Source organism: Phascolarctos cinereus, unplaced genomic scaffold (genome assembly GCF_003287225.1).
Source record: "Phascolarctos cinereus isolate Bilbo 61053 unplaced genomic scaffold, phaCin_HiC Scaffold_2;HRSCAF=192, whole genome shotgun sequence".
NCBI lineage: Eukaryota > Metazoa > Chordata > Mammalia > Diprotodontia > Phascolarctidae > Phascolarctos > Phascolarctos cinereus.
Window position 1 is genome coordinate 24,851,724 of NW_027555625.1, and position 27,734 is coordinate 24,879,457.

At 50.2% G+C, this 27,734-nt stretch overlaps 1 protein-coding gene across 1 annotated transcript in view; it reads left to right on the forward strand.

Moving 5' to 3' along the window:
* The window catches only part of HSPA12B (heat shock protein family A (Hsp70) member 12B), a 42,549-nt gene extending 15,387 nt beyond the window's left edge, over positions 1-27,162 (forward strand). Inside the window, exons 3-13 of the mRNA XM_021001043.2 lie at positions 141-238; positions 1,073-1,197; positions 5,581-5,767; positions 5,979-6,083; positions 7,351-7,467; positions 12,375-12,549; positions 18,186-18,272; positions 20,591-20,695; positions 21,663-21,921; positions 22,518-22,621; positions 23,793-27,162. Coding sequence (XP_020856702.1) covers positions 141-238; positions 1,073-1,197; positions 5,581-5,767; positions 5,979-6,083; positions 7,351-7,467; positions 12,375-12,549; positions 18,186-18,272; positions 20,591-20,695; positions 21,663-21,921; positions 22,518-22,621; positions 23,793-24,433 — 2,003 coding nt within the window. The 3' untranslated portion in view covers positions 24,434-27,162. The remainder of the gene's footprint in view (positions 1-140; positions 239-1,072; positions 1,198-5,580; positions 5,768-5,978; positions 6,084-7,350; positions 7,468-12,374; positions 12,550-18,185; positions 18,273-20,590; positions 20,696-21,662; positions 21,922-22,517; positions 22,622-23,792) is intronic.
* The last annotated feature ends 572 nt before the right edge of the window (positions 27,163-27,734 follow it).

The following is a 27,734-nucleotide window of genomic DNA, read 5'->3' on the forward strand; positions in this document are numbered from 1 at the left end:
GTGGGCAAGAGCTGCATCTCCTCCATCAGGCTAGGGGTTCCTGAACATGTCTCTTCTCTCTGTCTCCAAAGCCCATGATGCATTCTTCATGTAGATGAACCTGGGACAAGGTATGACCGACATTTTCTCTCTTGTTCCAGGTACAAATGGGGAGCGGTCACCTTTGCTCACCCCTCCAAGCTCTCCGAGGATGCAGGACAGCTGTAGCATTGCTCCACTCACCCCTTCTCAGTCCCCGGTAAGTGCCCCTGGATGGTTGAGAGTGGCAGGAGAGAAAGGGCTCAGGCTCAGGAAATCCCACAGGAAGGGGGCCTCTCAGCTCAAAGCCCACCTTGTGTCAGAGGCCACTGCTGGTCAGCCCATCCTTCACCGCCAGATTACTTCCCATTTGGCTGAATGTATCTTGTACGTACAATTTATTTTTCATGATGTCTTCCCCATTAGAATGTGATCTCCTTGAGGGCAGGAACTATTTTTGTCTTTGTCTATATGTCTAGTACTTAGCACGTAATAGGTGCTTAGTAAATGCTTATAGATTGACAAGCTGTATTATGTATGTGTGTGTGTGTGTGTGTGTGTGTGTGTCTGTCTGTCTGTCTGTCTGTCCGTCTGTCTGTTGGGGGGGGTAGGAGGAGACACTCAGGATTTTCAGGAATGAGAGGTCAGGCCACCTGGAAAAGAGCCCAGACCCAGGGGCTTGAAAGGTCTACCATAGAGCCAGAGACAAGGACAAGACTGAGAAAGGAAGATAAGATGTGAGACTTAGGTTAGAATTCCAATTGCTGTCCTCTCTAACCTTAAAACAGTGCCTGTCTGGATGGAAAAGTCAATGAAACACTCCAAGATGTGATACCGTACCTGGTGGTATCTGACCTTAGGTCTGATAGGGAGATGCAGCCCCTGCCATCAGAGAGAGGATGGATGGATGGATGGATGGATGGATGGATGGATGGATGGATGGACCCCTAGATTGGTTCATTGAAGAAGAAGGTGGGAAGGGAAAAGAGTTAGGGTGTGGGAAGTAGAAATTCTCTTTGTATTTGCCCTGTTCTAACTAATTCTGTCCTTCCAGAGGAGCGAGGCCCGAGCCCCTCAGCCTGCTCCATTCTCCGTGGTGGTGGCCATCGACTTTGGCACAACCTCTAGTGGCTATGCCTTCAGTTTCACCAATGACCCTGAGTCCATTCACATGATGAGGTGAGGGGCCCCCAGGGCCAGGGTGAGGGCGGGATGACTCAGATGTCACAGAGAGAGAAGGTGATAGCTGCGTAGCCTGGATGGATCATAGGTGTGGGGGCCTAGAATCAATCATAAACTCTGAAGGTGGCAAGGGAAAGGAGAGGTGGGGAAACTCAGGGAGAAGCAGACTTATCCCCAGCCCAGATATTAGGGCCAAGAGCCCCAGCTGGGAAGAGGCTGAGAGGGGCCAAATCACAGGCCAGTTCCCTCATCCTAGGACATTGAAGAAAGCAACTGTAAGGAACTTGGTCCTGAGGAGAAGTCCAGCTCAAGAAAACCAGCCCTCGAATATAGTTTAAGACCTGGGGCTGCTGTAGAGCAGGGGGCGGGGGAAGGGTAGGGGAAAAGAGAGAAAAAAGGTTACGTGATAACTTTATTATATATTTAAAAGAAATAGCAAGTTGTACATAATAGATTTGCAGTTTCATGTACGATCTTTTTCTCTATTTTACTGTGTTATGAAAATGCTTGTTTTATTTCTTAAGTTCAAAATAAAATAAAATTTTAAAAAAAGAAAAATAGCCCTTATAAGTAATAGATGATAATATCAGATAAATATTTACACCTCTATCTCCATTGTTGGAACAATGGGGAAGGTAATAGCTTTGGAATCAGAGGACCCAAGTGTCAGGACAACCTCTGAAGGTCACTTCCCTGACCTCCCTGGCCTCAGTTTCCTCTTCTGTCAAGTTAGACTAGATGGGCTCTGACTCGGCGCTCTGATAATATGCACAGCTGGGTGAGGTGGGGGAGGGAAGCGGGGGACCATGGCGGGGGAGGGGCTTTCTGACCATGCAGAAGAGTCAAAGGGGAGCTGGGAGGTGAGGCCAGTGACGCCGAGCTTGCGGGTCCCGAGTTGTTGGCTGAATAGCCCAAGTTTCTGAGCTGTCTAGGCTAGGCTTTCACTACACAACCCCTCAGATGCAAAGGGGAGATTCAGTAACCTTGAATTTTCCAGTTTGTGTTTTCTCCTCTTCCATCCCCTGGCCCCCACACAAACCCCGCTCAACTACCCAGGACGCCAAAGCCCACACACACCCCACCCACCTACCCTCCCTGGCTCACTCCCATTGTTCCCAACCTCACCCCCCCCCAGCACTCACTCACATACACACTGACCCCAAGCTGGGGTCACTTCCCCATCCCATTTCCTTCCTCTCCCCTGCTGTCTCAGATCCAGATGTTGGCCCAGCGATCTCTCATTGTCTCTGCCCTTGGCTCCTCCCACCTCACAGCTGGAGGGAGCTGTTTCTGCCTGGTGATTCCCCCCTCCCCCTTTTCCAGCCTCAATCCCTTCTGCCCCACACAGTACAATGAATCAAGCACTCTCTAAGTGTCTACCATGTGCCCAGGCACTGTGGTGAATGGGTCAGAAAGACCAGAGTTCAAATGCCACCTTGGACAGTTACTATCTGCATGACCCAGAGCAAGTCACTTAATATCTCCGTGCCTCAATTTCCTCATCTTTAAAATGAGAATGCCCTTTACAGTCCCTGCGATCCTAGGACACTGGCATGCTACATAGCGAAAAACCACAGATAATATTATTCCCATTCTACAGATGAGGAAACTGAGGCTGTGCTGTCCATCCATATACTATCTGTATAGGCAGCTAGATGTTCAAGTGGTTTGAGCGCTGCTATTAGAGTCTGGAAGAACTGAGTCTGAATCCTGTCTCCAACAGTTACCAGGTGTATGACCCTAAGAAAGCTGTTTAATTTCACTCAGCTTCAGTTTTCTTATATGTAAAATGGGAATAATTATAACCCCTATCTCCCAGCATTATTTTGAGGATCTAATTAGATAATGTGTAGAAAGTGCTTGGCCAACCTTACAACACTATGGAAATGGTGGCTGTTATTGCTGTCTGAGGCTTCTGGTGAAGAAATGCCCTCTTCAGCAAAGCCTCCCTGCAATTTAGACTCTTAGGGAGTTGCTTGGGGCACTGAGAAGTCAAGTGCCTAGGGTCACGTAGCTAGGATGGATCATTAAATCTTGGCCTGTATTTCAGCCTAAGATCCAGTAGTTCTGTTTGTAAAAGATGTAGTATGAGAGAGAAGGGAAGAGACAGAGAGACAAGCAGAGACATAGAATCAAAGAAAAACACGGGTGGGTGAATGGATATAAAGACAGGATAGGTAGATAGATGGATCAATACATCAATGGATGTATCAATAGGTATATGTAGAGAGGGAGAGAGATAGATGAATAGAAGGATGGATATGTAGGTGGGTGGATGGGTAGGTCAATCAATAGGTATATTGGAAGAGAGAGAGAGAAGAGGTGAGGGAGGGGAAAGGGAAGAGATAGTAAGAGTAAGAAAGAAACGGTTGGATGGATAGATAGGTAGATAAATCAGTAGGTACATGGAGTGAGGGAGAGAGAGAAAGATGCGTGGATAGATGGATGGATGGATGGATGGATGGATGGATGGATGGATGGATGGATGGATGGGTAGATGGATGGATGGATGGATGGATGGATGGATGGATGGATGGATGGATGGATAGGCAGACTGATCAATATGTATTATGGGAAGAGAGAGAGAGAGGGAGACTATATTAAGCACTCGCTGTGTGCCAGCCACTATGCTAAGTGCTTGGGATTCAAATACTAGCAAACAAGATCGTCCTTGCCCTTGGGGTGCTTGCATCCTAATGTAATACATAAGGGAGCTAGAAGAAGATGAGGAAGATGGAGACGAGGCAGAGGGGAAGGAAGCCGGGGGACTCTGGAGAGAGTCAAGGCCTGAGTGAGGTGAAGATAAATGGGCCTACCCTGGGAGGGAATTACCAGTCAGGAGAGCAGGGCTTGAGGGGTCTCTGGGGTGCCAAGGAAGCAGTCAAGGAGCAGGATGAGTCCAGAGGAGGGAGTGTAAGAATGAAGAATGAAAGGTCAGTGTGGACTGGCGCAGTGAAGGCAGGCTTCCTGGAGAAGGCAGGACTCACTTGAGAGGAGCCTCACTTTGGGTCACTTGGACTGGAGAGCTTTGGGAAGCCAGAGAGGAAGAGGTGGGATAGCATGGGGAGGAGGGGGGAGCAGCCTGAGCTGAGGACAAAATGAGCTCCGCCTATTTGTGAGTCCAGCACAGTGCCTTGTGCATAGTAGGTCCTTAATAAATGTTTGGTGGATGGAATGGAATTTGTGTAATAGTGGAGACTGGTCTGCATAGAGAAAGTAGAAGGGAGTCCACACATGGCCTTCTCAGTCCTTGGGTGTGGCCCTTTGACTGAGTCCAAGTCTTGTAGAATAAATCCTTTTATTAAGGGGATTTGTTCTGTGGAGTTTGGATTCAGTCAAAGGGCCACACTTGAGGGCCTAGAGGACCACATGTGGCCTTCTGGATGCCTCAGTTCTCTAAGACCCACAAAATATAAGGAAGGTCTACTACACACACACACACATACACACACACACACACACACATACTGATTATGTATGATGCCTTAGAAGCCACAAGGGTACGCTGGAAATGGTCCTAGACTTTGAAATCTAGAAAGAGTCCTAGGCTTACAAAGGTTTGGATTATAGTTCCAGCACTATCAGTTGTAGGACCATGGGCATATCTCAGAACCCTTCTGAGTCGGTCTTCAACCCAGGTCTTCCTGTCTCCAAATTCATCCCTCCAACTGTGCCCAAGGCACTGTCCTGATGTCAAGAAAAGCTTCTAAGGGAAGAACCAGATGGGTTGTGTTGTGGATATGTTTTATTTGAGATGTGCCAGGGAGGTGAGTGGCTGGGCCCAAAAGAGAGACAGAAATAGGGATGGTCAAAGGCATGTGTCACAGCATTGTAATACAGAAGGAGTCTCACAAAGAGAAACAATGCCTGAGAATGAGAGAGGGAGAGAGAGCCTGCAAGAAATGGTGAGATATGGAGAGAAAGAGGAATACCCAGAGCTTGGGTGCACATTCAAGGGGCCCTCGCTTCCTGCCAGCAGGGCTTGATTTCTCCCTCAAAGGTGAACAACCCTCAGGACTCTGTCTGGAGGCCAGCCCCCACTTTTCCGGCTCCTCTGAGTGCAATGATGGATTCTTTGATGACAGGTCACTCCCTTTCTCAGAATGGCTGCACCCAATTTCTGCTGATCCCTCTGTCCGCACCCTGACCCATCTCCCACCCCAACTGCCTCAGTTGAATCTGACCCAGGTATGGTCATCCTAGTTAGGCCAGAGAAACAGAAAAAACACAGTTAACACAGGAGACAGGGAGAGGCAGAGATGGGGAGAGGCCTGGAGAGAGAGGCAGGAGGAGGCCAACGGAAACACAGAAGCTGAGGCTAGGACAGATGGTTTCAGAGCCAGAGCTGGCCAAGCCTGACTGGACTCCATCCCACCCCAGGAAGTGGGAGGGCGGGGACCCAGGTGTGGCCCACCAGAAGACGCCCACCAGCCTGCTGCTGACCCCGGAGGGTGCCTTCCATAGCTTTGGCTACACAGCCAGGGACTACTACCACGACTTGGACCCCGAGGAGGCTCGGGACTGGCTGTACTTTGAGAAGTTCAAGATGAAGATCCATAGCACCAGTGTGAGCTGGGAGGAGCGGGCGGGAGGCGGGGTAAGGTAGCAGGGGAGGGGCTGAGGCCTGAGGGGAAGGCCAGGAGCGGGGAGGGCACTAGGGACGCTGAGGAGCAGGAGAGGGACCAGAAAACAGCCCGAGCCGTGGTGGGGTGCTCTGCAGAGTCAGGGCCCTGCCCACCCCCATCTCCTTCCCTGACATTGCTTCATTGCCCACCCAGGACCTGACCATGAAGACAGAGCTAGAGGCTGTGAATGGGAAGAAGATGCCGGCCCTGGAGGTGTTCGCCCACGCTCTGCGGTTCTTCAAGAAACACGCTGTGCAGGTGACCTTCCCCGCCAGCCCTGGGACCTTGGGGAGTGAGGGGAAGGAGGTCCGTCTGGTCCTCGGGAGTGAGCTCTGCTTCCCCTTCTCCTGTCTGCATTCCTCACCCCCCACCAAGACCAAGATCAGTGCATCCTCTGACGCCTTAACACAGACCCCTCCAGTGGACAGGCCTCCAGAGGTCATCTCGTCCATTCCCCTGTCTCCAGATATCAGCCCAGACAGAGGAGGATGTAGGGGGAGGGACTAAAAGAACGTGGGGAATGCCTCCAAGGGGCTTTGGAAGCAAGGCGTAATTGAGAGTCCACAGACACAGATGGAGTCCTGGCTCCTGACCTTGGGGCACCCCCTTTAGTTCTGATCCTGTGTCTTCTTCAGTAAGAGAATTCATTGAATTCCCTGGCTCCCATTTTTAGGAGCAGTGTCTTCCACTTACTGCCTGTGTGACCCTAGACAAGTCACTTAACCTCGGTCCTTACATCTGTAAAATGGAGATAATAATAGGTTTGATCAGACTCTCAAACAAGATAATATAATTAGTGCTTTTAAGGTTTGTAAAGCACTTTACTTGTGCTATCTCATGTGCTATCAACCCTGGGAGGTAGGTGCCATTACCATGCCCATTTTACAGATGAGGAAGCTAAGGCAAGGAAAAGATAAGTGACTTGCCCAGGGTGACTAACACAGGTAGGAAGTGGAAGAGCCCAGATTGGAATCCAGTCCCCTGAGTCCAGGGTTCTTCATTTGCACCAGAGATGGTAGTTCTACGCACATACACAAACTGAAGGCATATGCAGGTGAAAGCACGTATACACACACACAAATGGTCAACACTGTCCAGAACATGCTTAAGACCCTCCAGGAGATCTCAAGCCACAGAAATATGACCTCCTGTTGCCACTCTCCCAACCAAGCACAGAAAGGCCTTCCTGTGGTCTACCTGTAGTGTCCACTGCTGCAGGCAGGGCTGCAGAGACCTTCCCTCTCACAGGGAAAGTGAGCTTTGTTCTTCAGCTCTAAGATGGCCTTGGGGCAGGAAGTAGAACCAGAGACATCAAAGGCATGCTGGACATGATATCCCAGGGCCTGGATTTGAATCCTAGCTCTGCCTGGTACTACCAGTATATCCTTAACAAGTCCCCTCTCCTTCCCCTCTTTCCCCATCTGAAAAATGAAGGGGTTAAGCTACGTGACCTCTAGTCTGTGGGCTATGATTCTGATTTCCTTCCTTTTCCTCCCTCCCCCAAACCCGGCCGGCTGAAATCCAGGAGCTCAGGGAACAGTGCCCATCACTGCCGGAAAGGAATGCCATCCGCTGGGTACTCACCGTTCCTGCCATCTGGAAGCAGCCAGCCAAGCAGTTCATGAGGGAAGCTGCCTACCTGGTGAGTGAGGGGGCAGTAGAGAGCAGTTCCTCTTAGAGAGAGGTCCCAAGTGGCCCTGCCCTAACTGGAGACAAAGCAAAGTTGGGAAGACCTGAGTTCTAATCCTGCCTCAGACAGTTACCAGCTGAGTGACCCTGGATCAGTCACTTAACCTCTGCCTGCCTCAGTTTCCTCTGTAAATTGGGGATAATAATAACAGCTACCTCCTAGGATTGTTGTGAAGATAACCATGAGGTAATATTTGTGAGTCATTTTGCAAATGCTAGCTATTAGATGCAGCAACCAATACAACATATAAAGGAGGGCAGGGGTCATTCCCCTCTCTCCTACTGACCATCAGAGTGTCTAAAATTCCGTATGAGACTGTAGTAGTATGGAAAGAGCTCTGGATTTGAAGACAGGACCTCAGTTCAAATGTTAGCTTTGTTCTCCTGCTTGTCTGTGCTGGGCCAAATCATAGGCCTCGGCTTCCTCATCTGTAAAATGAAGGAATTGGGCTGCATGGTCTCTAGGATTCTGGTTGGGTCTCCTGGGCTTTTCAGTCTGTAAGTGGAGGGAGAAATCACACTCTCAACTTTTATTAGCTGTAAGACCTTGGGCGAGTCACTCCTTCTGGGCTTGGACCTGTACAATAAGAGGACCATATGGCACAGCAGAAAGACAGCTGGCTTGGGAATGAGAGGACCTGGGTGCAAATCCCAGCTCTCCTGTGCAACCTGGGACAGTCACTTCCTGGGGCAAATGAGGCTCTTGCGCTGGATGGCCCCTAGCTCGGCCTCTGAAGCAGCTGAACTAGACGGCCAGCCTGCCCGACTCAGCCAGTCCAGCATCCTGTCCTTCTGGGATTCTAACCAGCCACGCCCTCAGCAAAGACGGTGATGGCCAGCAAAGACAGCGATGGCTGGCAAAGATGGTGATGCTCAGCAAAGACAGAGGTCCGGAGGAAAGAGGCATTTGGAGGTGTAGGGGGGGTCACCTTGGAGGGAAGGTAAAGGGCAAGGTACAGGTCTCCAGAAACAAACTGCCACCATTTCCCAGTTTTGCCTTCCCCAAACAGGTAAGGGAGCTCTCCTCTCTCTCTATTTCCCTTCCTGTCTTGAGTAGGATGTAAGGAGCTTGCTAGGGGGCAGCTAGATGGCACAGGGGATAAAGCTCCAGCCCTAGAGTCAGAAGGACCTGAGTTTAAATCCGGTCTCAGACACTTGACACTTAACTAGCTGTGTGACCCTGGGCAAGTCACTTAACCCTAATTGCCTTACCGAAGAAGAAGAAGAAGAAGAAGAAGAAGAAGAAGAAGAAGAAAGAAGAAGAAGAAGAAGAAGAAACATCTTTCTACTTTCATAGGAGACACCTAATGGGGCTAAAGAAGGTCCAGAGAAGAGCAATAAAAATGGAGGTAGTAGACCAAAATACCCTTTGTACACAGTTAGCACTTAATAAATGCTTACTGAATGAAAACTTGGATGGATGGATAGATGGATGAATTAGATTGTAAACTACTTGAGAGCAGAGACTATTTCTTGCCTCTTTTTATATCCCCAATGCTTAGCATAGTGCCCGGCACATAGTAGGTGCTTAATAAATGTTTATTGATTGACTGAATGAATGACTAGTGCTTAGGGCTGGAAAGACCTTAGAGAGCCTAGTCTAGAAATTCTAGAACCTTCAACTGAAGACAAGAAGAAAAATTATGTTCCCAGGGTAGGCCAGGCACTGAAGTTAGAGTCAAGATTAGAACCCAGACTCCGGGACCAGAGCAGTGTTAATACCATTCTGATGGGGAGGGCACAGGCCGAGGAGCCAAATCAAAATCTATAGCCTCCTGAGGGAGAACGGTCATTCGTAGTCAACAGGCATTTATTATGCACCTACTATGTGTCGGGCACCGTACTGAGCACTGGAGATACAAGAAAGGCAGAAAATGGGCCCTGCCCTCCAGGAGCGCACAATCTGGTCAGGGAGACAGCATGCAAACCATCCAAACATGCAGAATGTACAGAGAATAGAGGAAGGGTCTTCTCAGAGAGGTGGCACCTGTGGGCAAGGAGAGGCAGAAAAAGACAGAGAGACAGCTGATGGCTTTGTTGCTCACACCCCAGACTCTAGGATGAGGGGATCCTGCGGGGCTAGCCCATGGGAGGCCAAACCTCAGGCCATCCCCCTTTCATCAGAGTGGAATAACCACAGGGACCCAATGGGGACTCAGGCTAAGGAGAAAAGCAGGATCGGGAAGGGTTTGGAGAAATCCCTAGAGGATGGGTCCTTCAGTCTGTCATCCAGAGGCCCACAGCTTTACAGCATTTATTTACATGCATTTATTAAGCATCTACTGGATACCAAGCACTAGTGATATAAAGACAGTCCTTGTCCTCAAGAAACTTACATCATACTAGTGGGAGACTAGACGTACTGAGATAAACACAAAATATATGCAGAGCAATAAATAAAGCAGTTTTAAGGGAGAGGAGAGCTTTAGCCACCAAGGAGGAGCCAGGCAGGCTTCCCAGTGCTTAAGCTGAGATTTGGAAGGAGCTAGGGATTCCAAGAGATGAAGGTGAGGAAGGAAAGCGTTCTAGGCCAGGGAAACAGCCCATACAAGAGCGCAGAGGTGAGAGATGGAATGTCTGGCTCAGGACACAAGAGGCATGCCAGTCCAGCCTTGCGAGGCTGGGATTTCTGGGCATCTCCTGTCAGGAGCAGGGCCCAGATCTGATTGTGCCATGATGGGAAAACACTGGGAGCCAGAAAGGGTTAAGACTTCGGCGGAGAAGAGCCTCAGCCCCAGGGCCTCCGGGCTCAGTACTCCCCCAGAGCCTCTGCCTCAGGCCCGTCCAAGGGATGAGAACATTGCCTGTAGCCAGGCCAGAACAAACACCCCCCTCCTCCCAACCCCGGCACTCGCAGACTCAGCCTCTTGGTGGCTTTTCCTCCCACATTGTTCCAAGGAAGCCTCAGCTCGGAAAGGGCCAGGACCGCAGGAGGAAAGTCTCTGCTGAAGATCTAATCAGAGTGAGCCGCCCTCCACCCCCATACTCTTCACCTCCCTAACGGCATTCAGGAGATCCCTCAGCCTGGAACTTTCCCAGAAACATTAGAAGTTGTGAATTCCAAAGAAAGTCAGAGATCCTCCCTGGAAGGACTGGGAGAGGCCTTTGCAGCCATCCCCCTGCCTCTGCACATGACCCTTGCCCCTGAAAGGCCCCAGTTTATTGGCAGAGATAGGGCTTCCTGTCTTCAAGGACTTTTCGTTTGGATGGAAGAGGCAGTCTCTGCTATCAGACTCCCTGTTCTGAGAAGGAGATACAGACCCTGCCCTGATTGGGGTGGCAGCCTCTGAATTAAAAAGACAGAGAGATAGACAGATGAATGATTACATAGATGACAGATGATAGACAAGTAGACTTATGACCCACTGAGCAAGGATTTATCAAGTACCTACTGTGTGCCCCAGGCATAGTGCTAAGGGGACACAAACAGAAGCAAACAAGACAGTCCCACCCCTCTAAAAGCTCATATTCTAATGGGTAAAGATTGGAAAGCTGGGGGCTAGGGAGTACAGGGCAGCGTGGTGGTAGAGAGTGGAGCACCTTGTCAGGAAGTGATTTGGGGGTCTGATCAAAGAGAAGGCAAAAACTTTCCCCTCAGAGCTAAGAGATCCAGGGGTGGAGAACCAAGTCACCCGCAGGAAGGAGGAGGGAGCAGAGGCAAAATGGCGTGTAGTCATCCAGGAAGACAACGCCTGCTCAACGTGGGTGAAACCCCTGCCCTGAGGAAGCCCTCCATATGACAGCGAAGACATGGCCTTTACCCTGATGGAGAAGACAAGACATCTCAGGACTAACGTTAGCTTGGAGAGACCCCAGCCCCAACCCAACACATTCCAACTCTGGCTCTTAGTTAGCTGTGTGATGCAAGCCTCCTGACCTGGAAGTCAGGAGACCTAGGTTGGAGTCCTAGCTCTCCAAACACTATCGGTATGACCTTGGCCAATCTTTTTCCCTCTCCAGGGCCCAATTTCCGCTGTAAAATGGAGAGTTGGCCTCCATCATTTTTCAGTCATGTCTAACTCTTATGATCCCATTTGGGGTCTTCTTGGCAAAGATACTGGTTTGCCATTTCCTTCTCCAGCTCATTTTGTAGATGATGAAACCAAGGCAAAAAGGGTTAAGTGACTTGCCCAGGGTCACACAGCTAGTAAATGTCTGAGGCTGGATTTGAATCCAGGAGGTTGGACTACAACGTCTCAAGGGTCCCTTTCCAGCTCTAACATTCTAAGATTCTTTCTCCTCTCTGGATTATCGAACATCTTCAGAGCAGAGCAGTGTGAGAACAGGACCCAGGAGAGGCAGTATGGGAAGGCAGGTGCTAGGTAGAGGGAGTGTATGCCCATTGGAAAAGGGGGGCCTTCCTACCCCAGGGGGAGAACATCTGGGTATGGAGTATTGTCACTTGGTTGGCTGAACTGCATTTTTATTTAGTATTTTTTTCTTCTTTGTTACAAGGGATGACCTCTGCCTAGGGGAGGGGGCAAGGATAGATTCTGAAATAAAGGTAATATATGAACAAAAGATACCAATAAAAACACTTCAAAGAAAGAAGAGATGAACCAGGGCTTAAACACCAGCTTGCCCAAGCCCTGCCCTGGTGGAGGAATGAGGGGTTCCTGTGCTTCATTATTGGGCTCAGAGAGCAAACAAGATAATATATAAAGCATTTTGCCAACCTTAAAGTGTTATATAACTGCTAAATTTTAAATAGCTATGACTGCTGTTCATTATTAACAGTGTCTTTAAGCACAATGCAGCTTCCCTGACCTTAGCTATCTCTGTTTTTACCTGGTACATGATTCCCACCACTGGCTTTTGTAGATTAAGTCGGGCCTAATAGATTTCAGTGCTTCCTTGCAGGCGGGCTTGGTGTCCCCCGAGGATCCCGAGCAGCTCCTCATAGCCCTAGAGCCTGAAGCGGCTTCCATCTACTGTCGGAAGCTCCGTCTCCACCAGCTCATTGACCTTAGCTGCCGGCCGGTGTCCAACGGCTTCCTGGGCGAGCGGCGTTCCATCGACTCCAGCTTCCGCCAAGGTAAGAACAGGTCCAACAAAGGGCAGAAACAAAGGTTCTGCCGCTGGGGATCTGTCCACAATTTCCCCAATGACTTCGATAAAAAGCACTGGTTTGTCAAGTCTGCCAGCGCAAGGAGGGCCGGCTAACGTGTAAGGTGGTAGAGTCAGGATCCAAGAAGACGTCGGGAGGCCAGAACATTGGGACCAACTGATGAGGTGAAATTTAATAGAAGTAAACGTAAAGCCCAACCCTAGGCTCCAAGAACCAATTACACAAATGCAGAATGGGAAGACATGATCAAAGGATGGCTTTGCTGCTTGCTACCAGGGTGAGCTGGGCATCTTTTAACCTTTCTGTGTTTCAGATTCCTTATCTGGAAAATGAGGGAATTGGAGTAAATGATCTACAATGTCCCCAAAGCTCTAATCTAAGACAGACAGACAGACAGGCAGGCAGCAGGCAGGCAGACAGGCAGGTAGACAGGCAGGCAGACAGACAGACGGATAGACAGACGGATGGATAGATGGATAGATAGATAGATAGATAGATAGATAGATAGATAGATAGATAGATAGATAGATAGATAGATAAATAGATAGATAGATAGATAGACAGACAGATGGACAGTCAGGCAGGCAGACAGACAGACAGACAGATAGATAGACGGATAGATAGATGGATAGATAGACAGATTGACAGGCAGGCAGACAGACAGGCAGACGGACGGACAGACAGACAGACAGACAGACAGACAGACAGACAGACAGATAGATAGATAGATAGATAGATAGATAGATAGATAGATAGATAGATACATAGATAGATACATAGATAGATACATAGATAGATAGATACATAGATAGATAGATAGATACATAGATAGATAGATAGATACATAGATAGATAGATAGATAGATAGATAGATAGATAGATATATAGATAGATAGATAGATACATAGATAGATAGATAGACAGGCAAGCAGGCAGGCAGGCATGCAGGCAGACAGGCAGGCAGGCAGGTAGACAGGCAGACAGATAGACAGACAGATAGATGGATAGAGGGATTGGGAAGGAGAAAAGTAAATTCATGGAGCAAAGTAGAAAAGTCCGTAGAGTTGGGAGCAAAACCTTGAGAGAAGTGAGGATGAATGGCCCAGGCATTTTCTTAAGTGTGGGAACTTACCAATGTGAGAAGTGGACCACTGTAGTGGATGGGTCATACCTGGTTCATACCTTGTCATTCCTGGTTCATACCTTGTCATACCTGGTTCAATTAAAGGAACTCAGGGTGTTTAGCCTAGAAAAGAGAGGATTTGGGGGGTGGGGAGGGGGCTGTGATAGCAATCTTGAAGTATTTGAAGAGCTCCCACATGGAAGAGGGATTTGACTTCAAGTCACTTAACCATGGTGTGCCTCAGTTTCCTCGTTTGTAAAATGAGGTGGTTGGACTTGATAGTTTCTAAGGACCATTCCAACATAGATTCTGTGATTCTGGGAAAACACAATCCCTGTCCTGGTCTGATGCTGAAGACAGGGGTGAGCCAGACATACCCAGACTAGCATCAGTGGAGATAATATAAAATTGGTCACAATTACAGAGCCTGGAGCATCATAGGGGTGGACATTAGTTATGAGAGGATTTCGGGATCAAGCTGGGCCATCCTTCCTTGAACCTTCCCTTCATTACCTTCATTCTAGTTTTGATAGTTTGGGACCTGATTGTTCAAGGCCTAGAATGCCAGCATCGGGATGGTAAGAAGTTTGCATGCGATCCTCTAAAGAACAGGATACTCTGTGGTTGATAGGACTCCAAAACCCTTGGAGGTTTTGGCTCAGGGGTGAGGTGTGCAAAGGGAGTCACCTGGATTGAAGTGGGGAGAACCTAGAGCTGGGGCTCATATCACAAACTGCCACATCTCTAGAGAGAAGGGCGCCAAGCCCTCATCCCCTAGACTGGGATGGTGAGTGGCCGTGGAAATGGAGAGGAGGAAAAGGGGACTTCACCTGGAGAAGTCTGAATACAGAACTTGGTGACTAATACAACCAAGGATAAGAGATGCTTTCAAGGGTGATGCCTGGCACCTCGAAGGGAGGGAAGCTTAATTAGGCTTGGCAATTGGCATTTCTAGAGCATTGTGGTAGACCCCAAGATCCAGCAATGCAAGGAGCCTTATGGGTCATCTGGTCTAACTAATGTGGCAGAAACTGCAGCCCAGTTTCCACAGAAGAGCAAGGTGAGTTGCCCAGAGTCACACAGGTAGTGACAGAATCAGGATTTGAACCCAAATCCTCTGACTCCAAATCCAGAAATATTTGTGATCCCCCAGCTCTTTATAAAGGAGCAGCTAGGTGGTACGGTGGATAAGAGTGCTGGGCCTGGAGTCAGAAACTCATCTTCCTGAATTCTAATCCAGCCCCGGACACTTACTAGCTGTGTGACCCTTGGCAAGTCACTTCACCCTGTTTGCCTCAGTTTCCTCATCTGTCAAATGAGCTGGAGAAAGAAATGGCAAATATCCAGCATCTCTGCCAAGAAAACCCCAAATGGGATCACAAAGAGTCTGAAATGACTTAACCATGACAGTTCTTTATAAACACTCTCTGCCCCTCACAACAACTCTGTCAGGTAGGCAACAAGGTTATTATTATCCCCATTTAACAGAGGGGGAAACTGAGATTTAATGAGTGATACTGGGCAAACCATATGACCTCTCTGAGCCTCAGTTTCCTCATCTGTCAAATGGGGATGACATCTATAGTACCTGCCTCGGAGGGCTATCCTAAGGAGCCAGTAAGACAGTCAAAACAGAGGGCTCTGTAACCCTTAAAGCTCTATATCCACATTAGCTATTATTATTCCTGTTATTAGAGCAGTCAGCGGGCCCATAGCCAGTGAGTGGCAGGGCTGGGAAGCCAGGCCTTGACTCCCAAGGCTACTGCTCTCTCCCATAGCAGGGGATGCAAGGCCTCTAGGGTTTGTGTCATAGGGAACTCAGGTGGGGAAGGGGGACAGAGGAACCTCGCCCTGTTGACCCTTTTCCTGGACAGAAGGAAAGAAGCCCAATGGTCTGGCCTCCTGGGGCGGACTGAGCTGACTGAGACAAGGCGAGGGGGAGGTCCGCACTCATCCGGACTCCACAGATAGCAGGAGCACCTGTTTGGATTCTGGGTGTGGGGCCCAGATCTCCCCAGGGAGGAGAGGGCAGGACCATTTCCGGAGGTATCCAAAACTGAGCAAAGCTGCACCAGCAGAGATTCCAATCCGGGACCGAGCCTTCCATCGGCTCTGCCCAGCCGTGTTTTGTTTTATTTTTTAACCCTTTCCGTGATGCCCAGTTCACGCGGGCACAGCACATCCGGGGAGGGAGGCATGATGGGGGCGAAGGTCTGCCCCTTAACAAGCTGGAGAACGCCAGGCACATCATTTCACCTCCGTGGACCTCGGCTCCCTTTCTCTAAAATCAGAAGCCAGGAGTGAATCTCCAAAGTCCTGACCCTAACCCTAAATGCGGTCTAAGCCCTGGGACGCCGGAATTGTTTTCTTGAGCTCAGCTCTCCTGCCCCATCTGCTGGCCCTTTCAGGTACTGACCACCAAGTTGATTTATTGTTCATAAAAATACATCATCAGAGGCATCATGAATTGATATTGATCATGATATCGAAATAATAGTCAATGAATTGATTATTAGCTTCCAAGTCAAGAAGACCTGAGTTCAAATCCAAATTCTGACACACATTGACATATGTGGAGGCAGCTAGGTGGCACAGTGGATAGAGCACCAGCCCTGGATTCAGGAGAACCTGAGTTCAAATCCGGCCTCAGACACATAACACTGACTAGCTGTGTGACCCTGGGCAAGTCACTTAACCCCATTGCCCAACTAGATTTTTTTTAAAAAAAAGACGTATGTGATCTTGGGCAAACCACTGAGTCTCTCCGGGCCCCTCGAGATAGAGCAGGGGGTCTGAGATCCATTGGTAAGTTTCAAGGGTTCCTGGAACTTGGAAAAATATGAAAAGATGACAGTATTCTTTTCACTGTCCTTTGGTCTCCTGCGTATCTCCCTATGCCTCACACCCCCCACCGTGAACTCGATAAGCCAGCGACACTAGACTCTGTCGTTCCTCCAACAAGACGCCTCATCTCCCGGCTCTGGCCGTTTTCACTGGCTGTCCCCCGTGCCTAGAATGTTCCCTCTCCCCATCTCTGCCTCCCACCTCCCTTAGCTTCCTTCGGGTCTCAGTCTAAGATGGACTTTCTTCGAGAAATCTTTGCAGACCCCCTCTCAATGAGAGTGCCTTCCCTCTGGTGAGGACATCCAGTTTGTCTGGTGTGCATCTTATTTGCATGGGGAGTTCCCTGAATGGAAGCTCCCAGACCAGTGACACCCTACCTAGTTATCTTTGCATTGTTGTTATTCATTCTTTTTCAGTCGTGTCTTTGTGATTCTCTTGGAGGTTTTCTTAGCAAAGATAGTTGAAGTAGTTTATCAGTTCATTTTACAGATAAGGAAACCGAGGCAAATAGGGTTAAGTGACTTACCCAGGATCACACATAGGAAGTGTCTGAGGCCAGATTTGAACTCAGAAAGATAAGTCTTCTGACTCCAGGCTGGCACTCTCCACTGTACCACCTATCTGCCCCCCATCTATCTGGAAACATACATGTATACATATATGTACATACATATGTATGTATCATATAAAACTCACATTTATAGAACATTCCTTAGAATAATTCTGTGAAGTTGGACCCCTAGGGCACAGGGCATTCTGGGCACAGGCCCTGTCCCGATCATGGCCAGAGAAACATCTTAGGCATAGAAAGGGGGGCCCGTTGTGGCCTTGCTACCAGACGCTGGGACCAGGAGCCTCGGTGGAGCTGGGGGGTGGCTGTTCTCCCAGGCCTTCCTCTTCCTGCACTGAGGAGTAAGCTTGGGGAGTTCACTTGCCCGACAGGAAGCCCAGGCAGGGAGCAGGGAGAGAAACAGAATCATAGACTGGCAGCTGGAAGGGAGTTGGGGGGCCATCAGATCCAAGCCCTTTATTTTACAGTTGGTTGTGTCCTTGGGGGGCTGCAGGAATGGACCCCCCAAAAAGTAGGCTGGGTAGAAAGGAGATACGGTGGAGGTGGGGAAAATCTTCACCAGATTTTGGGGGGTGGGTGGGGAAGCAGTATTTAGTGAAGGGATTTTGAAACCAGGCTGTCAAAGTCCCATCTACACAAAGGTGAAGTAAAGAGCCACATGATTTGAAGGACATTAGGAAGGGCCCCTGCCCCTCGGAACATCTTCCTATAGCTCATACAACCTTGGGCAAGTCACTGAATCTCTCTGGGCCTCAGTTTCCTCATCTGTGAAATGACATCAACCTAAATGACTCTGAGGTCACATCAAGCTCCAAGTCAACAAGCCAATGTCACCCGAGTCCAAAATTCCACCATTTGTGCTTCATTCCTTTAACTTTGTCAGCCTCTTTTTTGAAATCCCAATTCCGACAGCAGGAGGAAGACAATTGCTCCCTAAGCTGTATGTACAGACAAGGACACTAGAAGATTTTGCTGAAATGAGTGACCCGGTCTATCGAGGATGGGATTTGGGAGGGGGAGGAAGCCCTTAGACTCCCCCTTCACTTTGCCTTCTCTTCCTCCCAGCCAGAGAACAGCTGCGAAGATCACGCCACAGCCGTACCTTCCTGGTGGAATCAGGCATCGGAGAGCTGTGGGCAGAGATGCAGGCAGGTAGGAGGGGGCCAGCCGGGGAAGGGTCTGGGAGTGGGGAGAGACAGGCCACAGGGCTGAGCGAGGGCTGGAAGGTCCCAGCTGGTGAAGGATGAGGGCTGGTCTGCTCTGGGCAGATATGAGTGGAAGCAGGACGGGGATCCCAAGTGTGGAGGGCATTTCTGTTCAATATCAGCTACGCTACCCCTCATTCACACACAGGGCCCAAGCACAGGGCACCATGGGGCTCAGTCCTCACCTCACACCCTGCACTTAGCAAGCTGCCAGCTTAGGCCTGTTGAAAACACAGGCAAACACACACTGGGACGTGGGCTCAGGCTATTGGCTATAATAGACACCGGCTTTTCAGCTCGGTACAGTTGTGCAAACATTTATCCAAAGCACTGACTAGGGGAGAAAAATATACTGGTGAGTTCACCCTCATATATATCCTCCCCAAGGGAGCCTCCACCCGCACACTTCCGTCTCTCCTCCCTTACATCCCTTTCATCCCCCCTAAGGAAACTTCCATCCCTATCTTCCCTATCCCTCATTGAACAACCCCCCACCCCCCTCACAGGGGACCACCTGCCCTAGGGACCAGGAACACTACGAAAGGAGGGTTATACTATGCTAGGGACATACATCTGCACCCACTCTGTGGGAGGGAGAGGCAGGATTCATCCGGAATTCAGATCCTGGGGGATCTCAGGGTTCACAGTCTCAACCACTAGAATCACCAAGGAGATGGGATGGAAGAACCCAGAGACTTAGGATTCCTAGGTGGGACGGGGGTAGGTGACTCTACCTTTCCACAGGTCCGAAGGACTGGAACTTGGACCCAGGCAAGGCAGTGGGCAACAGAGGATGAGGAGAAAGAGGCAGGAGAGACATTTATATTGCAGAACCCTATTGTAGGATGGGAGTGGGGGGCCTTAGAAAGGACAGGAAGTGAAGAAAGCAGGGGAGCCTTTAGGGCAACAGAGCTATAGAGGTAACATCTCAGAGGGACCCCCATCGATGGGTTAGGCTATGGAAGTGGGGACGAGAAACTGAGAACCAGACATTGTCTCTAGCTGTGTGGGTCTTTGTGTGCGTGTGGGTGGGTGGAGGTGGCTGGGGTGTTGTATTGTACCTCCATCACTTTGAAAACAGGAAACCATCACATAAATGATTATTTTTATCTCGGCCAGTCTCCCTAATTCTGTTCCTCTTAACTCCCGTCATTCTAAGCTCTAAGGCATAGGTTCCCAAAGTGGGCAATACTGCCCCCTGGGGGATGCTGGAATGATTGGGGGGGGCAGTAGTAACCTCGGGTGCAATTGCAGGGCATTGAATAAAAATAAGGAGAAGGTGGAAGCACAAGGAAAGAAAAGAAGATAGGAAAATTTTGAAAAACCATTTGTACGTGTTTCATCTGTTGTATAACAGTTAAAGTCATAGCGATTTCGTTATTTTCCAAATAAATACACAAAATGCAAGTTATAACCAATGAGTGGTCAAGTCCACCGATAAGTCTTAACTAGCAAATGTTGACAGGTGGGCGTGTGATGCATTGCCGGGAAGCCCAGCATGCATCAGCAGGAATACATGCAATGACTGTTTGCAATATGATACCATACAGTTACATGAGGCAATATTGCATCTTCAAATTTTCAATGCAGGAAAAAAAACCACAAATGTATAATAAATTATTAAATTGAAGATACATCATTTTTTTAAAAATATATATATTTTTTGAAATGATGCACATTTCAAAAATCGTCAAAGAGCTAAATAAAGTAGATTTCCAGGGGGGTACTGAGAAATTTTTTTAAAGAGGGTGGTAGGTCATATAAGTTCAGGAACCTCTGTTCTAAGATTCCCTCCCAGCTCTGACATTCTGTGCTCTAAGGTTCCTCTTAGCTCTATCATTCTAGGTCCTACGGTTCCTCCCAGCACTAATATTCTGTGCTCTAAGGTTCCTCTTAGCTCTATCATTCTAGGGGATAAGATCCCTCTCATTCTAGGCTCTAAGTTTCCTCTCAGCACTGATGTTCTGTGTTTTAAGGTTCCTCTTAGCTCTATCATTCTAGGCTCTAAGGTCCCTCTCGGTTTGACCTAGGGCTGATTGTTTTCATTTGGTTTGGTTTTGGGGGGAGAGAGATTGAGGGTGAGCAGAGAAGCAGCATGGCGCCTGTGTTTGTGTGCGAATACACATCTGTCTCCATAGGCAGCTGTGTCTGCATGCTGTGTGTCTGTGCCGGCTTGCATGTGTGTCTCTAGGCATGCCTGTATACAGGGGCGTGTTTGGGGGTGTCTGCGCACGTCCGTCCTGTTCTGACACACCTTTCCTGCAGGTGACCGCTACATTGTGGCGGATTGTGGGGGCGGTACCATGGACCTGACCGTGCACCAGATAGAGCAGCCCTTGGGGACCCTCAAGGAACTCTACAAAGCTTCAGGTTAGCGCCATGGAAACCCCAGTCCTCACTCATCTAGTCTCCCTAGTATTGCCCAGTACTTTGGTCACACTGCCCTCTCGTGGCCAAACTATGTACTACAACCACATCCTCACTAGACAGAACGGCTCTTCCTACCCCACCCAAATCCCCTACACTCCCCGCCTGCCTCTGTGATTCCCCCATTCCTGAGCATCTCTTCACCCAATAAGACCAGGCGCTTCTTCAGGACAGAAGCTACATATGTCTCTTCCAGCAGATCAATTGAGGTCAATCAGCTAGCATTTATTAAGCACCTACTGTATCCCAGGCATTGTGCTAGAATAGATGTGGGCAAGAGAGACACAAATGAGGAGCTGACATTCTAATCAGGAAGACTCATCTTCCTGAGTTAAATCTGGTCTCAGACACTTACTGGCTGTGTGACCCTGGGTAAGTCATTTCACCCCGTTTACCTTAATTTCTTCATCTGTAAAATGAGTTGGAGAAGGAAATGGCAAACTGCTCCAGGATCTTTGCCAAGAAGAGTCAGACGTGACTGAAAACAACAAAAGGAGGAATCTTCTACCAGTGAAAGCATGGGTTCAGCCCCTATGCATGTGCATATACATATGCATATGTGCATGCATATACACATGCCACACCATTTAGGGAGGCAGTACACTAGCATTTGGGGGATCAGGAAGAGCTGTACGGAGAAGGTCTGAGCTCAGAACTGAAGAAAATCAAGAAGCCTGTCAGGTCAAGGCATAAGAGATGGCCAGCACAAAGGCAGTAGAAGATTACCGAGCAGAGGCCTGGCGTGACCACACCTGTGCTCAAGGAAGGATTTGTGGGGAGAGGCTTGAGGCAGGGGCTGTGCCTCCTTCTCGGGCCAGAGGCTCCACTACCCAGCACCTCAGTCTCCCTTTCCCTGCGGCCCTTGGAATCAAGCAGATGAGAACACCCTCCCTCAATCTTCCCTCCCCAGGGGGCCCCTATGGGGCAGTTGGGGTGGACCTGGCTTTTGAGCAGCTGCTGGGCAGGATCTTCAGTGACGACTTCATCACCACCTTCAAAACCAAGCGTCCAGCGGCCTGGGTGGACCTGACCATCGCCTTCGAGGCCCGCAAGCGAACGGCCGGGCCCCACCGCGCCAGTCCCCTCAACATCTCCCTGCCCTTCTCCTTCATCGACTTCTACCGCAAGCAGCGGGGTCACAACGTGGAGACAGCCTTGCGCAAGAGCAGGTGGGGCCAGGGGCCCAGGAGGCCGTTACCTCCTCACCCTGGGCACAGCTGAAGGCAGGGGACGAGGGAAGAGTTGGAAATGTGCTCAGAATCTTGGGGAAAAGGTAGAGAGCGAAGAGGGAAGGAGAAGGAGGAGTAGCAGGCTGGTCACTGGATTTAATCAGGAACTGGGTTCTGATCCCAGCTCTGCCACCTGTGACCTTGGGTAAATCACAGACCCTCTGGGGCCTCAGTTTATCATTCTGTAAAACAAGGTTCGGCTAGCTCCTTTAAGCTCCCACTCAGCTTAGACCTCTACTTCTGTGATCCTAAATGACAGGCAGGCGGGGGGTCGGCCTCAGAATTGGGTAGAGGTGACTGATGAAGACTATGGGGTCGCCTTTGTGGGAGCCAACCCTCTCCCCATGCCCACTCCCCCTCACGCTCCCCTAAGTCAGCTGCTGCAGTGGCAGACAAAGCGACGACTCGGTGCCATCTATCTCGCTTCCCAGGGTCAGGGTCTGGGTGGGCTCCCACGGAAAGGCTGGGTACAAGAAGGCCCCCTCTGTCCCCTGGAATGGCGTCCCCCTCACGCTGGCATCATCCTTCCCCTGCAGTGTGAACTTTGTGAAGTGGTCCTCCCAGGGCATGCTGAGGATGTCCTGCGAAGCCATGAATGAGCTGTTCCGGCCCACCGTCAGCCAGATCATCAAGCACATTGGTGAGAGGGGCACGGGGGCCTCAGAAGCTGAACCAGAAAGGGGACTGGCTTTTTTGTTTTTTCTGGCCTCAAACAAAAGGGAATTGTGGTATGGTGAAATAGTGCTGGCTTAGAAATGCAGGAAACCTGGGTGACCCTGGACAAGCCATCTTCCTACTATCTGGGATGGTTTTCAGATTAGTAAAATGGAAAAGGCTGGACTAGATGGGCGTAACTAAGGCGACGGTCCCTTCATTATGTTCTGAGATGCTTTCTACAGTCTGTGCACTAGGGCCCTTCCAGCATTAACATCCCATGTTCTAGGGACCCTGCCGGGTCTGGCCTTCTGTAGACTAAGGTTCTGTCCTGATTGTACATTCTATGACCGAAGTCAGTTCTCAGCTAGCATTTATTAAGCACCTACTGTGTGCCAAGCACTGGGATTCAAAGACAGGCAAAAACTATGGGCACTTTCAAGGAGTTCACAATCTAATGGCCAGCATGGACACCTGGTCCTAAGGGGCCTCTCAGCTTTCAGATTCTATGTTCTAATATTCCTTCTAGCTTTGAGCTGCTACATTTTAAAGTACCTTCCTGATACCACACTGTAATACCTGACATTCTTTTTCTTAAGAGCCCTCTCAACTCTGACATCCCCTGTTCTAAGGCCCCTCCCACCCAGCTCTGACAGTCCCTGTTCTAAGGCCCTCCCACCCAGCTCTGACAGTCCCTGTTCTAAGGCCCTCCCACCCGGCTCTGACGGTCCCTGTTCTAAGGCCCTCCCACCCGGCTCTGACGGTCCCTGTTCTAAGGCCCTCCCACCCGGCTCTGACGGTCCCTGTTCTAAGGCCCTCCCACCCAGCTCTGACGGTCCCTGTTCTAAGGCCCTCCCACCCGGCTCTGACGTTCTACTTTACTCCTTTACTTCCATTCCCCATCCTGCCTTAGCATCTTTGTCTGCCTTGGCCCACAAAGCAGTCACTCCTATTTGAGCCCACACCTGGAGAATCCAGCACCAAGGGCTAATGTTTCCCAGTGTCCAAACAGAGCAAAGCAGAGGGTGATCCCCAAGCCACCAGGCCCAGACTCTAGAAGGCTGCCAGCTGCTTTGCATTGCCCGGGCAGAGGGAAAGGAAAGGCATTGGGGGGGGGGGTGAGAGTTCAGGGTCTCAGCTCTCTCTTCTCCCCCCAGATGAGCTGCTGGCCCGCCCAGAGGTGCAGGGGGTGAAGTTTTTGTTCCTCGTGGGGGGCTTCGCCGAATCAGCCGTGCTCCAACATGCGGTGCAGGAGGCCTTCACCGGCCGAGGCCTGCGGGTCATCATCCCTCAGGACGTGGGCCTGACCATCCTGAAGGGCGCCGTGCTGTTCGGCCTGGACCCTGGCGTGGTCCGAGTGCGCCGCTCACCGCTCACCTACGGCGTCGGGGTCCTTAACAAGTTCGTGGCTGGCCGCCACCCCGCAGAAAAGCTGCTGGTCAAGGACGGCAAGAGCTGGTGCACCGACGTCTTTGAGCGCTTTGTGGCGGCCGACCAGTCCGTGGCCCTGGGAGAGGTGGTTCAGCGCAGCTACTGCCCAGCCAGGCCTGGCCAGCACCGCATCCTCATCAACATCTACTGCTGCGCGGCCGAGGACGTGCAGTACATCACCGACCCTGGCGTGCGCAAGTGTGGGGCCATCAGCCTCGAGCTGGCCCCTGCCCCTCCAGGGGCAACTCCCACCCGCCGGGAGATTCGGGCCTCTATGCAGTTTGGGGACACGGAGATCAAGGTCACCGCTGTGGACGTCAGCACTTCCCGGACTGTGCGAGCCACCATCGACTTCCTCTCCAATTGAGGGCAGGGAGGGGAAAGAGGCTTAGCCGTGGGCCAATTCTCCCTTCAACATCTCATGTTCCCCCCTCTGCCCACACCTCCACCTTCTCCCCCAAGTGCCCTCCAACAACCCCCATCCCTTCTCCCAGTCTTGTTTCTTGAGACCCATCCTCCAGATTTCTACCTTCTCTCCTCTCCTCTTCTTCCTTTCCCTCCCCTACCTGTTCATTTCACTTTCCCCCTATCCAGCCCACGTTCTTCCATTCCCTCTTTTTAGGCTTGGACTCCACCCTTCCACAGCCCCAAATTCTGCCTTCATCTCACTGTGCTGTACTTGGGCTGGGGATGAAAAGAGGGACCTTGAAAAACTTCCTAAAGTGCAGCACAAGGACTTAAGACCAATGGAAAGAGCACTACTGGGCTAACTTGGGGTCCTTACCCCCCTCTTGGTGGGCTGAGACTGCTCTCCCCACCACTCCACCCCAGGGAGTTTGCACGGGCTTTCCCGCTGACAGGCAGCCCTTGAGAAGGTGCCAGAGGGTGCCCAGTGAAGAAGGCAAGAATTTGGTGAGGGTCCTCCCAAAATCGTGCTGGGGGGAAGCCCTGGAATTCATTCCTGGGTAGGCCAAACTGGCAAGAGTCACCCCTACTGCCCACAGAAGAGGGTTGAATGGGAGGGGGAGATCCCCAGCATCCCAATCCCCCACCCTGTCCACAGAATCATAGAACGCTGAAGCTAGAAAGGGCTTTAGAGATCACCCAGCCCATCTAAACCACAGGGGAGACTGAGGCCCAGAAAGGTTAAGCTACATGTCTGTGGGTCACTCAGTAAGCAAGGGACAGAGATGAGGTTCAAACTCTGCTCTCTTCCCCCTGCACCACTCTTTCCTATATAGCTCAGTATGCTTCGCTTTGTCTTACTGGGAAAAGGGGTGCAGGTAAATTCAGATTCTATTTTTATAGCTTAAACCCGTCCTCCAGCTTGGACCTATCCTGCCGCGGCTTAGAGCTGAGAGTGGGAAATGGAGCAAGGGGAGATTCAATGATGCTCGCTTTGGGGGGATGGCATAGCCCCGTGTCCTTTGACCAGCAAGGCCCTAGGGAACAAAGAATTCTACACAGCACTTAGTGACTTCTCTGGCTTACCAGGCAGAACGCTGGAATGGAGACCTCGTTGACCCCTGGGGGGTCCTGCCACCTAAGGGGGATGACAGAAGCCATGCATACAAGGGACTGATGGACACAGGCCAGTGACGCACAGAAAGGGGCTGAGACCAATAAAGCCCCGACTCGGTAGTGTGAAGAGTGTAAGCCCATCTCACCGGGTAGGGTCTGGAAATATTGGACAATGGCAGTACTTGACAAGTAGGGGAGGGGAGTACTACATTCAGTTTTCACTAACAGGGTAATATTACTAGTCAGAAGTATATTACTAGGGTAACCAAGTTACTGGCAGGTATATAACTAGGCGGGATAGTTACTAGCGGGGTAAGGTACTAACGGGGTGGTATTTCTGACCCCTGGACATAATGAGAACAATGATTCCTCAAGAGGTTAGTCTAACAATCCATACAGGAAAAACCAAATGGATGAAAAATGCACATTGTCCAGATTGTGACACGTGGTTGTACCGACAGTCTGCTGAGTAAGGACGTCAGTACATCACTGACGATGGACAGCAGAGGAACATGTGGAACCGGAGGAAAACAGGCAGCATTGTTTTGGAAACTGCTCAGCACTTTCCACAATCTCCACTGAGACCCAATTTTCTTTTTTTTTCCTTTTTTTTTTTTTAAAGGCAATTGGGGTTAAGTGACTTGCCCATGGTCACACAGCTAGGAAGTGTCAAGTGTTTGGTCTGAGGTCCTCCTGACTTCAGGGCCAGTGCTCTATCCACTGCACCACCCAGCTGCCCCCGAGACCCAACTTTCTGACATAAATGTTCTCCTGGTGATGGCGGAGGCTCTCAAGAGATTGCAAGTTATGGGTGATGCCAAAGGCCTCAATGAGGCGAATGGGGAGATACGAGTAAGCTGCGCCATGTTTGCAATGATGACCTCCTTGGGAACATTTGTGAAGGGGGTGTATGACTGGGTGGTCAGGGAGCCTACGGGAAGGAGAGCAGATGGACTGAGAATGTTTGAAGACACAGAAGTGGTTCCTTCCACATTAGGTGGACCTTTGGCCACCTGTGGCAAGACACAGATGAAAATCACACCGGATGGAGTCATGGATGGGTTGTGAGCTGCAGTGGCCAAGGAGTACCCGCAGTGATGAGATCACAGCTCTGCTGAGCAGGGATGGATGTGCTAGCCAGAGTAATTACCAGGAGTCAGGTTATTAGCAGGGTGATGTTAGTAGTAGGGAAAATGCCATCGTAGGGTCATGTTATTAGACAGGCAATGTTACTAACAGAGCAACTTACTGGAGTACTGTCAGCAGTCAAGTATGTTACTGTCTGCGGTAGTGTTACTAAAGTCATTGTCAGCAAGGTGAGGACCCTGGGCAGGGGGAGGAGTGGGGAATATTTCTTGCATAGTTCAAGCAGGTCTCGGAGAAATTTGTCATTTCCCTGCAGTAAAAAGTCCATGAAGGATTTCTTCTAGGGTCTAAGCAGATCCCCGCCACCCCCCAAGGGGAACAAAGACCATCCCCACCCCCAGGTAGAGCGGGATGGTGTTCTAACTGGGGAGGGGCCTCTGGGGTTGCTGTCAGAGAAAGCCACATTCTTAATAAAGCATTTATGCCCAAGGTCATGGCCTGTCAGGGAGATGAGGGGAGTGTGGGGGGCTGGACAGACCCTGGGATTGGGCTGTCAATCCATCATCTCCAGTCCCCACAGGCTGAAGCCCTGGAATAGGATTATGGGGGATTGGGTGTCCTGGAAAGGATAATGGGGCTTCCTTGGGGAGAAAAGGAGACAGCTGCTAGGGAGATGAAATACAATGCTTAGGTCATTACTCCAGCTACCGAAGATGACCATTCCTACAAACCTCTACCTCATGCTGGTAGCATGTCGGCTGAAATCCCCTGGGAAGGTGATCCTAATCCCAAGATTGTTTTGTGGAGGGTGGGGTGAGGAGGTGGGTGAGGTGGCCTGGATATACACAGCTGAAAGGATATGCTAAAGACAATTTTGAGGAAGATATCAGATGAAAGTTACATGAAGGGGGCAGAAAAATTAGCCTCTCCCCTTCAGTACCAATCCTAAGATCATCAAATCAGAGCTGTCTCAGGCCCACAGGGGTCATAAAATCATGGATTTACAGCCAGAAAGGAGCTGAGGCCACCATCAGGTCTTCCCCACCACCTTTTGTCAGATC